Source organism: Diceros bicornis, chromosome 6, assembly GCF_020826845.1.
Source record: "Diceros bicornis minor isolate mBicDic1 chromosome 6, mDicBic1.mat.cur, whole genome shotgun sequence".
Classification (NCBI taxonomy): domain Eukaryota; kingdom Metazoa; phylum Chordata; class Mammalia; order Perissodactyla; family Rhinocerotidae; genus Diceros; species Diceros bicornis.
Window position 1 is genome coordinate 67,812,336 of NC_080745.1, and position 11,406 is coordinate 67,823,741.

Here is an 11,406-nt window from a genome sequence, read left to right on the forward strand (position 1 = left end):
TACCCAGAGACCAGCCCCTTATATAACTGGCCTACAGTCTTTGTTCTGGAAGATGGTTCTTTCAGACATTAGTTGGCCATCTTCCCCCTTGCTAGCAAGCTGTAATAAAAATTCCTTTCTCTCCTATCACCTTGCCTCTTGACTATTGGCATGTCTTGCCACTGGCAGATGAGGCCCCTTTGGGCAGTAACAACCTCATTATCCTGGGAGCTCCCTGGAGACAAGGACTGTATCTCATTTCTATCTCTACCCTCAGCCTAGCACAGTTTGATATTTAGTTCTTGAAATGATTATTAAAATTGATCTGAATGATCTTAATTCATTCTCATAACCCTTTGGAGACTTTAACATTATTACTTCAATCTTACAGACGACATGCACAGTTTGAGTACTTTGCAGTCACACAAGTAAACGGCAGAAGTGGGACTATAATCCAGCCCTTCTGATTCTAAACCACGGATTTACTGATATTGTCCTCCATTCCCTCCAAGATGTTTGCCTGGGCCCTCTCCTCCTCAGGATATCAGCTGAATATTTCAAACGACTTTAAAGGTAGCAAAGGTCAACGGCCGCTGGGCACATGCGTCTCTCCCTTTTCCCACGGTAGGAAAAGAGAGACCTCCTCTTTCCCTTCCGCTTTGCCGGTCTTTTGGCCCCAGCGACTCGCCATCGCCTGTGCGGAGGCGTTCACTAGTTGGGGTGATGGCTACTGGAACGCCGGATTCGCAGGCGCGATTCGGCCAGTCTGTGAAGGGGCTTCTCACAGAGAAGGTGAACACCTGTGGTACTGACGTGATCGCGCTCACCAAGCAAGTGCTGAAGGGCTCCCGGAGCTCCGAGGTGAGCTGGGAGTGGACTCTCCAGGCCTAATGCTCCAGGGACTCCCCACTTTTCATAGCTGTGGGAGGAGGGTCGCGTTGCAGCGTGGGAATTGTAGGCTGCGAACTGGTGCGGGAGACTAGAAGTCGTTCGTGGAGGGCGCGTGTTGCATTCTGGGATCTGTAGTTCTTTGGGTCGGACTAGCGGTGTATGGGAGTAAAGAAACGAGATCATGGGAGTCTGTGCTTTAAAGCGGAGATTGCCGCCCGACGGTGAATGAGATAGAAGTCCTAACCAGTTCCTCATTTGTTTCTCGGGGTTGTCGCTAGTGAAGATCTGTCCCTTTCGGCCCTCAAATTCCGCATGATTTTGCCCTCAACAACCCAGATTCTTTCCACACTTTTGTGCATCATCTGTCTATAGATTTATTCTTTTCTAACTTCTTTCTGCCCACATTCTTGTTTCTCTTTTTTAGATTAGCTATCTCCTTTGCCCTGATTTCCCCCTCATCATCCTCTGGCTGGTTCCGTGAATGGAATTATTTGATGGCTGTTCACACCAGAAAGCTTGATATGTGTACACTCTGTCTCTCTCCAAAAAAAGACCTATCCATTGTACTCCTAGATATTCACCTAAAAGAAATGAAAATATATGCCCACACAAAGACTTGTACATGTTCATAGCATGTACTATGATACATGATGCTATCCGTGATAGCACCAAACTGGAAACAACCTAGATGCCCATCCACAAACAAAATGGGTCTAATGATCCAGCCATTCCCCTCCTAGATTTTTACCCAAGAGAAGTGAAAACATGACCATTATTTTATTACACAAACCAACCATGCACAATACATACCATCTAAGATTTCCAGTTTTGGTTTGTTTAAATGGAACAACATCTTGAATACCCCTGTAAAAAAATCTGAGTACACGTCTTTTTAGACTTCTTTGAATTTCTCCTGCAGGCCTTTACTATTGTCTTGCTCATAATTAACTCAATAGCAGCGTGTCTTAGCTACTTATCTTCAACAGGTGTTTCTGATTTCAATTTAGTTTTCATAACCATAGCAACTTTCTCTTTTTAAACTCGTATTTCATCAGTTTCTATATTATTTCATCAAGTTACATAGTTGTAGTAGCAAGAATAATATGTGCACGAGTCTTTGGACTTGTATATGAATGTTCATAGCAGCTTTATTCATCTTAGTTTAGGGTCTGGTAGAATTGTCTTTGTAGAATTAGCTTTCGTGTTATGTCCTTAGCTTTTATTGATAGTGGCTACAAGAAAGTCTTTGCATTTACCATAAGGCTATTGTTGAAGTCATTGATCTGGTGATCCCAAATATGCTTTGTGTGAGGTCCCCACATGATATGCTTTTTTTAGGATTCAGTATCAGAGGAAAGTATCTTTTTTGAAGAATAGTTATAGTCCCTTTTACCAAATAAGAATTATGCAACTCATTGTGTTTCACTTTTTGCCTTGGTTGCACAGAAGTTCCTATGTCAGTTTTAGTGGTAGACATATTTACTTCCTTCTCCTTTTCATGGCTTTTAGATTCTGTTTAAAAAACATGTATATATATAATGTGTGTGTGTAAATATGTGTGTGTGTATATATATGTATATACATATACATATATACACACAGACACACGTGTATTTGGTTTGGTATAAGTTGCCTTGAATCTTTTTTCAAAGAAATAGTATAAATATATAAATGTAAAAAAATAGATGGTGTTTACAGTTAACCACCAGTATGTATTGAACATCCATATTCATCATAATAAACTTACGTTTATTGAGTATCTACTGTGTGCTAGGCACTGCTGTGTTTTCTGTAGTTTAATTCATGAAGTCCTTTACAAATACTAATAAGAAGGTAATTTTCTTACAAAGAGGATATAGAGAGGAATTTAACTTGTCTAAGGTAACACAGTAGCTAGGAAGGGGTAGAGCTAGGATTCAGACCTAGGTGACCGGTTCTAGGCCCATACTCCTGGGCACCGCCTTTCCTGTGGTACTAGCTGGATTAAGTGGCCAAAAAGCCGCTGTACCATTATTGATTGCCCTAATATGCTTACTCCTTCCCCTCCCTTGTGTATTTTCCACATGGGCTTCTTCTGTAGTAGATTTAGAGTGGGTGCTCAGTAAGGGGGTGGATTGAGTTAAACTGAAATCAGTCCAGCTTTCTGGGACAGGGTTGACATGTCATCTCTCAATTCTCTGAACTTTATCTTTTTACTAGATCTCTTACATGCCGCTTGTCACATACCATATTGCCTTTTTTAATAGTTACTTGTATATTTTTGCCATTTCCTTTACTAGACTATGAGGTTATTGGAGTGTCTTATTGATTTTCAATCCTTCTTAGCCCACAGAGCATTTCTTCTCTCTAGCAGTCTCCACATAGCTATTTTGTTTGATTAGCTGACAGTTTCCAAGTGTAAAACACTCGTTCCACAGCATTCACTTAACAAATATTTATTGAGTGTCTGCCATGTGCCAGGAACTGTTCTAGGTACAAGTGAGAGGGCAGTAAACAAAACTAGGTCCCTGTACTTAGAAGCTTACATTTTAGTGAAGAGACAGACAAACAAATGAAACAAAAAAATCAGGTGGTAATAAATGCTATGAACAAAAAGAAAGCTGGGAATAGAGGGATGAAAGGGTTTACCTTAAATAGAGTGGTCAGGGAAGGGTTCTCTAAGGAGGTGACAGTTGAGCAGACACTTGAATGAAGTGAGGGAACAAGCCATATGGACATCTGGAGGCAGAGAGTTCCAAGTAGAGGAGGTGGCGAATGCAAAGATCTTGAAATGGGAATGTGTGCAGGAATACAAGAAAGCCAGTATGGCTGGAGCACAAAGTGAGGGAAAACATACCAGCTTTTGCCCACAGCACCGTGAATGCTTGTGACACCTGCACATCTGCTCTGCCAGTTGAGTTGTGTGCTTAGTAAGAGTCCATTGTGTTTTTCTAAACTGATGTAAGGCACTTATACTTGCTATTGCAATACATTAGTTAATGAAATAATGTGGAAAATGATGAAATATGAGTGCAAAAAGAGGGTTGCTATTGCTATGAAAATTAAGTTAAAAATCAGAAATACTTGTTGAAAATGAGTAGTAAGCCAAACTGCTATTGAGTTAATTATGAGCAAGACAATGGTAAAAGCCTGGGGGGAAAATATGTAGAAATCTAAAAAGTTCTGTACTCAGACAGTTTTACAGGTGTATTCAAGATGTTGTTCCACTTTAAAGAAACCAAAACTGGAAATCTTAGATGATATGTTATGTGCGTGGTTGGTTTATGTAACAAAATGATGGAGAATGCCAATGAATACATCTGTCATCAAAGAAAAGGCCTTGGCCTTACAACAGCCCCTGCATTCCAGGCAGTCACATGTCCCCCGAGTCTATCTTCTAAATGTCTCTCAACGCCCCCCCCACCCGCTTTTTTTTTTACTGCCACTTCTGTGGCTCAGGCCACTCTCATTGCTTGCCTAGAATACTGCAAGGTTCTCCTAACCAATCTCTCTGCCTTCATTCCCCCCTCTAGTCCATTCTGCTTACTACACTGTAAATCTGATCATGCTACTTTTCTGTAAAATTACACTTAAGAGGTATTCTAAACCCCAGCCTTCAGATCTCAGCTTAGAAGTCACTTCTTTTAGGAAGTCCTCCCTAAACACCTACTCCTATAATGGGTTAGACAACCCCACCCCCACCCCCAGCACCCCCCACTCCCAGCACCCCCCACTCCCAGGGCATCGAGTGCTTCCCCATCAGCATTTACCACAAAGTAGTCATTCTAGTGCCTGTGTCCTCTTTGTTACCCCAGATTATGAGCCTCTCAGGACAGGGGCTATGTCTCTTACTGGCATATCATAAGCACTTAATATTTATTGGATGACTAAGTGAATGAATGAGGTAGATTCTGTTAGAACTCTTTCTTTCTGCCATCAGTTTGTCAGTCACCATCCCTCAACTATAGGAGTTTGGAGTTTGCCACTTAGAAGTGGCCACAAGGGGGAATAGGCACTCTCATTCTTTGCGGATGGGAATGTAAAATGGTATAACATTAATGGAGGGGAATTTGGCAATATGTAGCAAAATTAAAACCCTCTGATCCAGCAATCACAATCACGATTCTATGAGTCTATCCCAAAGATATGCTGGCAAAAATATATCAGGTATTTTTTGTAGCACTACGTATAATAGCAAAAGACTGGAAACAGCACCAAAGTCCACAGTGGAGGACTGGTTGAATAATCTTATGGGACATCTTTGCAGTGGAGTACTCTGCAGCTATAAAAGAGCAATGAGGAGATTCAATATATATTGCTGCAGATCCATCTTAGGATGTATTGTCAAGTGAAAATAGCAGGGTGTGGAAGAGGGCGAATAGTATGTTATATTTTAAGTAAGGGAGGGGGAGAATATTTACATATGTCCATTGTTTTCAAAAGAAACAATGGGGGCTGGTCCAGTGGCGTAGTGGTTCACCAGTTCGGATCCTGGGCGCGGACCTACTCACCGCTCATCAAGCCATGCTGAGACAGTGTCCCACATAGAAGAACTAGAAGGACCTACAACTAGGATGTACAACTATGTCCTGGGGCTTTGGGGAGAAAAAAGAAAAAAAGGAAGATTGGCAACAGATGTTAGCTCAGGGCCAATCTTCCTCAAAACAAAACAAAAAAATCCCGAACTTCATATGATTAAAAAAAAAAAAGCAGCAACGGAAAGATAAACCAAAAACTAATAAAAATATTTATGCATAGGAGAGAGGAAAAAAAGAGAGGGAAAGGCATAGAGTTAGAAGGTCTTATTTTATTATTTTGACTTTACAAGCATGTAAGTGTTTATTAATTTTAAAACTTACATTAAAAAGAGAAATAAATTGAGGCGGGCCCCATGGCGTAGTGGTTAAGTTGGTGCACTCTGCTTTGGTGGCCCAGGTTCACAAGTTTGGATCCCAGGCACAGACCTTCACCACTCATCAGCCATGCTGTGGCAGCGACCCACATACAAAATAGAGGAAGATTGGCACAGATGTTAGCTCAGGGCGAATCTTCCTCAAACAAAAAAAAAAAAGAGGAAGATTGGCAATGGATGTTAGTTCAGGGCGAATCTCCTTCAGCAAAAAAAAAAAAGAGAGAGACGGGTCGGTCCGGTGGTGCAAGCGGTTAAGCGCGTGTGCTCTCCTGCGGCGACCGGGGTTTGCGGGTTTGGATCCCAGGCACGCACTGACGCACCGCTTGTTGAGCCATGCTGTGGCGGTATCCCATATAAAGTAAAGGAAGAAGGGCATGGATGTTAGCCCAAGGCCAGTCTTCCTGAGCAAAAAAAGAGGAGGATTGGCAGATGTTAGCTCAGGGCCGATCTTCCGCACAAAAAAAAAAAAGAGAGAGAAAGAGAGAAATAAATAAATAAAAGTTGCTGTGGGGGAAGGAATCTGGGGCCTGTAACAGTGTCCCCTTTCACGAGAATCTCTTTGACCCAAGGAACAGAGAAGGATACACGTAACAGTAGCTCTCTTTACATGGCTGGACTTCATGTCCGCCATGAACAGGGTGCAACAGTAGGCCAGAAACCTCTGCTGATCTCTTCTTGCCTCTCAGTGCTCATTGAGTCAGGTCTCCTTTAACATGGGCCACTCTGCTGAGTCAGACCCCAGCTTTCCTCTCTTGGTCTCGGGGCCCCACTATCAGTGAACTCACGAAAATCTGCTTCCACATTCTCCTTTCTTTTCTCTTCCCCAGCCCGATCTGGCCATCCTTCATGTAGTGGTTTCCCACTTGAAACCCCAAGCTTCTTCCCATGCCACTTTTTTCTCTCTCTCTCTCATTCCATTTCTTTATTTTATTTTATTTTTTTCCCCCCAAAGCCCCAGTAGATAGTTGTATGTCATAGCTGCACATCCTTCTAGTTGCTGTATGTGGGACGCGGCCTCAGCATGGCCAGAGAAGCGGTGCGTTGGTGCACGCCCGGGATCCGAACCCAGGCCGCCAGCAGCAGAGCGCGCGCACTTAACCGCTAAGCCACGGGGCCGGCCCTCTCATTCCATTTCTAAACAGCTACATTCCTTTTGTCCTTTTCAATCCTACCCTAAGTCTTGCTCCCTCACTCCCGTCAAACCATCCCAAATCTCAAATTGGTCTTAAAGAATCAGAAGTTCGGTTCTCCCCGGGCTTGTGGAGCCAAAGTTTTTTTGCAGACGTCTCCTCTCGGCGCTTGAGTAACAAGCTGTGCAGAGAGCTCAGCAGTTATGGGGCTCTTGATTTCTCAGGCAGTGGCCTTTGGAACAGATGTCGACCCCATGCCAGAACTGCCATAGTGACGAGATGAATTTTCAACATGAACAAATGGAAAATTATCCTCTGTTACATGTGGAGTGTTTGTAGTTGTATGGGGTGGGGTGGTGGGGCAGGGGAGAGGGCAGTGGTATAACAGCTGTAGAGCGAAGATTACAGGAAGTTTGGAAATTTTGATTATTACCATTTTATTTTTGTCTTCCAGCTGCTGGGTCAGGCAGCTCGAAACATGGTACTACAGGAAGATGCCATCTTGCACTCAGAAGATGTAAGAAACAATTTCTTTTATGAATTGGGTTTTATATACATCATTTATGTGGCTACAAGAGAATTGGAATGTTCTATTTCTCTCTTTTTTTTTAAATGCAGAGTTTAAGGAAAATGGCAATAATAACAACACATCTTCAATACCAGTGAGTATGCTCTCTCCAGTGACTACTTGCTACAAAGTCATTATCCTCAGGCTGCTGCTCGTTGCCTTTGTGCTTTGGCACATTTTCTTCTGGAGGCAAGAGTTGGGAGTAAAGGTAGGGTTAGTCAAGGATGAGTTCCCTCTGGAAAAGATGCCTGAGACTGCAGAAGTTGGGGTAGGAGGTGAGATCTGGAGCAGGGACCACCTTTTGTGAACCTCTCTGTGTTCATTTGAGGGCTCCTCAGCGGGAGAAACTGTACACCCCATAAGGGCAGGGCCCATGCCAGGACCGTGTTAGCACAATGCTTGACACCTAGTGGGCACTTAATCAGTATTTGTTGACTGTGCCCGAGAGGTTTCTCCTGGGGCATTTGTTCCTTCACGAGGGAATCAAGTGTAATTGTGACCTGAAACCTACATCCTCACATGTAACCCAGCCCTAGCTACATGTAAATCATCCAGGAGATTTGGAAATACAGAGATGACTTCTTTATTGTAATTTTGGATAAAATTATAATTTAATTAGCTTTTCATGTTACTTCATTTTGTTTCATATTTTATGTAGTTAATATTATATTTATGTACCTATTGGAAATGTATGATTGGGAATTTAACTCTTGATATTTAAATAGCTAGATGTTCATTCTTTGGATGTGTACATATCAGATATTTGACCGTTTGACTCCACATATCCAAGCTGAATTTGAGCCATGCATGTAGTTTGTTGGACACATTCCTCACTCTGATAGAGTATTATTACCTCTTGAAGTTTAGAATCCATCCTTTCAGCATGGAATCCATCCACTCAAATCTTGAACAGGGGTTCAATAGCACAATCTTCAGATAGGATGGACAGAAATATAGGATATGACATAAGCTGGAAATTGTTTTGCCTATATATGTCTGGCCACAAATAATTTCTGCTAGTTCACTGAGTTTTCTTATATTTATTTTCCTCTTTCCTTTTCTGATTTAGGCAAGAAGCTATTCAGAAGAAGTAAGTAACCCCAAAGGTAGGGGAGTGGGGGACCAACTGAAGCAGGCTAGGGGGAATTATACTGCTGGGCCTAGGATCAGTGAAAAACTCTGCTTGACATATGCCCTTAAATTGACATATGCTCTGGGATACCTCATTTGGGACAGTATATTTCAAAGACGTGCAGTAAGTCAATTCACTGCTAGTAAAGGCTTTCTAAAAGTTACAGGGTGTAGAAACCAACCTTAAGGAGTAGAAATCCTTTTACCTTGGTAATATTCATTAAGTAGAGTAAATGTGCTAAAGTCATTAAACAGCCTTTTTTTTTTTAAGTGGATTAAATCTGACCCTTGCAATATTGTTTACACTACTAATTGGCTTTACAAAACTTTTCTTCCTAGTTTAAACACTTCTGGAACCTTAGTGGGCCAATATAAATTTCATTTAGCTTTAGCAGTACTTACGCATTAAAGTACAAATGGTTTGTACAAAGAGATGTCTTTACTGTTCATTCCAGATAAACCTGTTTCTCTATTCTAATTTCTAGTGTTGAGCAGTCATCAGATCTACAGGACCAGTTGAATCATCTGTTGAAATAGAACGGCTTATAAGAGGGCTAAAGCACTGATGCTGAGGAGGCAATATCTTACACAGCCATTGTGCTGTGGGTTTGGTTTTCCATCTTCTCCTCCAAAAGTTAAATGAGAAACGATTTGTGGTGATGTCTAGTTTCTCCTGCAAAGAAGCTAGGTGCTTGAATTCTGGAAGCACTTCTTGAATTGGACTAACTCATGCCCTTATTGAGTTTTTAAGTTGTTCTGTTTAGTTTGATATTAAAGCAAAATTAAAAGATGTCTTAGAACTTTAATATGTCAAAAGCCATATTGTCTGAATGTGATCCTTAAGCAAATACTGAGTAATGTTTTAAATTCACAAATAGAGCTTCTTTTGTGAACACATAAGAATGATTAATTTGCTTTTTAGACTTTTTTTCTTTTAATCATACATTCAGAAAATATTTTAATTTCATGGTCACAGAATGGTGATAGGTAATACCTTTTGTTTTCTTTTCTAGTAGTTCAGAAGAGATACTTGTTTTATTCATTGTAGCAAATTCCCAAGTGAAAATTAGGCAAATGGTATCATATCCGGGCAGCTGCAACCTCCTGCCTTGACCTGCATTCCCTCCTGCCTTGACCTGCATTCCTAGTGTTTCTTTGTTGTTGTGACTCTTGATTAAGTGGCCTTGAGTTCATTTTGTAATTTTGCTAATCATCAGCAAATTCACTTGTATGACGTTGTTGCCAAATGCAAAGGCAGCTGAATTCCTGTAATTGCAGTGTAGGGTTGTGCCATAGTGGAAACCGTATGTTTGTAGACATTTACCTCTGTTCATTGAATGCATCTTGTTAAATGGCATTACCATTGTCTCCTGTGAAGTCTGAATATCTTTAACTTTGTTTGAATTTAAAACTGTTCTAGTTCAGTTCTTAATTTTCTAAGGGATTGGGAGAAATCTGACATAAGAAAATGGTGTTTTCACTGAAGGAAAAAAAAGCAAACAAGAGTCCATCTTAATTCATATTGTATATCGTCAGGTTGACCAAGCATATCAAATTGCATTTATCCCTCTTTATACATATGCATATTAACGTGTGGTAAAAAAAACCCCAAAAACCTAGGTATGAAGGAATTCACTTATGCATTCATTCTGTAAACATTTATTACAACTATTAGATGTAAATGGTCTCAATTTACCTTTAAAAAGAAGGGTTGCCAATTTAGAAAACAAAACAAAGTCTAATCATCCAAGTACACAAGAAGCAAAGAAATACTTAAGATGAAAAGAAAATTAAAATAAAGCTATGATCTAAGTTTTCTTCATCATGCTAGAAAAATATTAAAGAAGCAATGATTGCTTACATTGTATCTGATAAAATAAATTTCACAATCAAAATATTAGTGGTAAATAAAGATAAAATTTACGTTAAATAGTGAAAACCTAGTAGTACTGAATTTAGTAATTTTAAAGAACATAATGCCAAATACATGAAAGAAAAGTCGCCAGAAATGTGAGAACAGGCAGAAATATATACATAATTTGATAGTTTGTTTTTTATAGAAATGAACAGCTTATGTAGAGTTAACTGGTGATCAAATATATGGAAATAAATTCTTCTTTAAATAACATCTGGGTTATAGAAGACATACTAGAGGATATTATTATTATTTTTTTTGTGAGTGTAAATGCATTTTTATTTTTTTTATTTTTTTTTGTACATCATTATACTTCTATTTCTGCATAGATTACATCATGTTCACCACCAAAATACTAATTACAACCCATCACCACACACATGTACCGAATTATCCCTTTCACCCTCCTCCCTCCCCCCTTCCCTAGAGGATATTATTTTTAAGATAATGAAAATTCAGATTCCATGCAAGAAAATTTATGTGATGATACCAAAGCAGTGCTATAAAGAAAAAAAATCATGCTTTAAATCTCTATATTAGGGATAAGGGTGGAAATAAACATTTTCATTTTTTAAGGGGTATATGGTTAGAATTTAGAAAGAGAACAAAAGAAATCAAAATGGAAATAAGAAAATCAATAATGAATGACAAAAATTAGAAAAATATATGAAACCATTAATTGGTTCTTATACATTAAATTGGTAAAGTGACAGCTCAATCATAAAAGTACAAATTAGTAAATTTATAATTGAGTGGGAGATACATAAAATAAATCAATTAGATTTGAAAAGAGTTATCTGTCAGCTTGATGCTAAAAATTTGATTACCAGTATCGAAATGTCTGGCTCCCTATAAAGATATAATATTACAAAACTGACATTTAAAAGAGAATATGTCCAGA

The 11,406-nt window shown here is 39.7% G+C and overlaps 1 protein-coding gene across 2 annotated transcripts; it reads left to right on the forward strand.

Moving 5' to 3' along the window:
- Positions 1–681: 681 nt before the first annotated feature.
- BORCS7 (BLOC-1 related complex subunit 7) lies at positions 682–9,410 on the forward strand. Of its 2 annotated transcripts, none has more exons than XM_058543899.1 (5): positions 682–840; positions 7,346–7,408; positions 7,510–7,553; positions 8,529–8,549; positions 9,076–9,410. In XM_058543899.1, exons 1-5 carry the CDS (start codon positions 703–705, stop codon positions 9,125–9,127), a joined length of 318 nt encoding a protein of 105 aa, XP_058399882.1. In that variant the 5' UTR covers positions 682–702; the 3' UTR covers positions 9,128–9,410. The 2 variants fall into 2 exon arrangements, with proteins under 2 accessions (XP_058399882.1, XP_058399884.1); XM_058543901.1 differs by having other exon boundaries at positions 8,529–8,565; positions 9,076–9,130.
- Positions 9,411–11,406: the final 1,996 nt, after the last annotated feature.

What these genes read in the sequence shown, in the direction of transcription:
- BORCS7 (XM_058543899.1), top strand. Translation starts at nt 703, where the DNA reads ATGGCTACTGGAACGCCGGATTCGCAGGCGCGATTCGGCCAGTCTGTG. An exon ending in ACAACACATCTTCAATACCA is followed by an intron (nt 7,554 to 8,528) that starts GTGAGTATGCTC and finishes TTTCTGATTTAG; the next exon opens with GCAAGAAGCTATTCAGAAGA. An exon ending in CAAGAAGCTATTCAGAAGAA is followed by an intron (nt 8,550 to 9,075) that starts GTAAGTAACCCC and finishes TCTAATTTCTAG; the next exon opens with TGTTGAGCAGTCATCAGATC.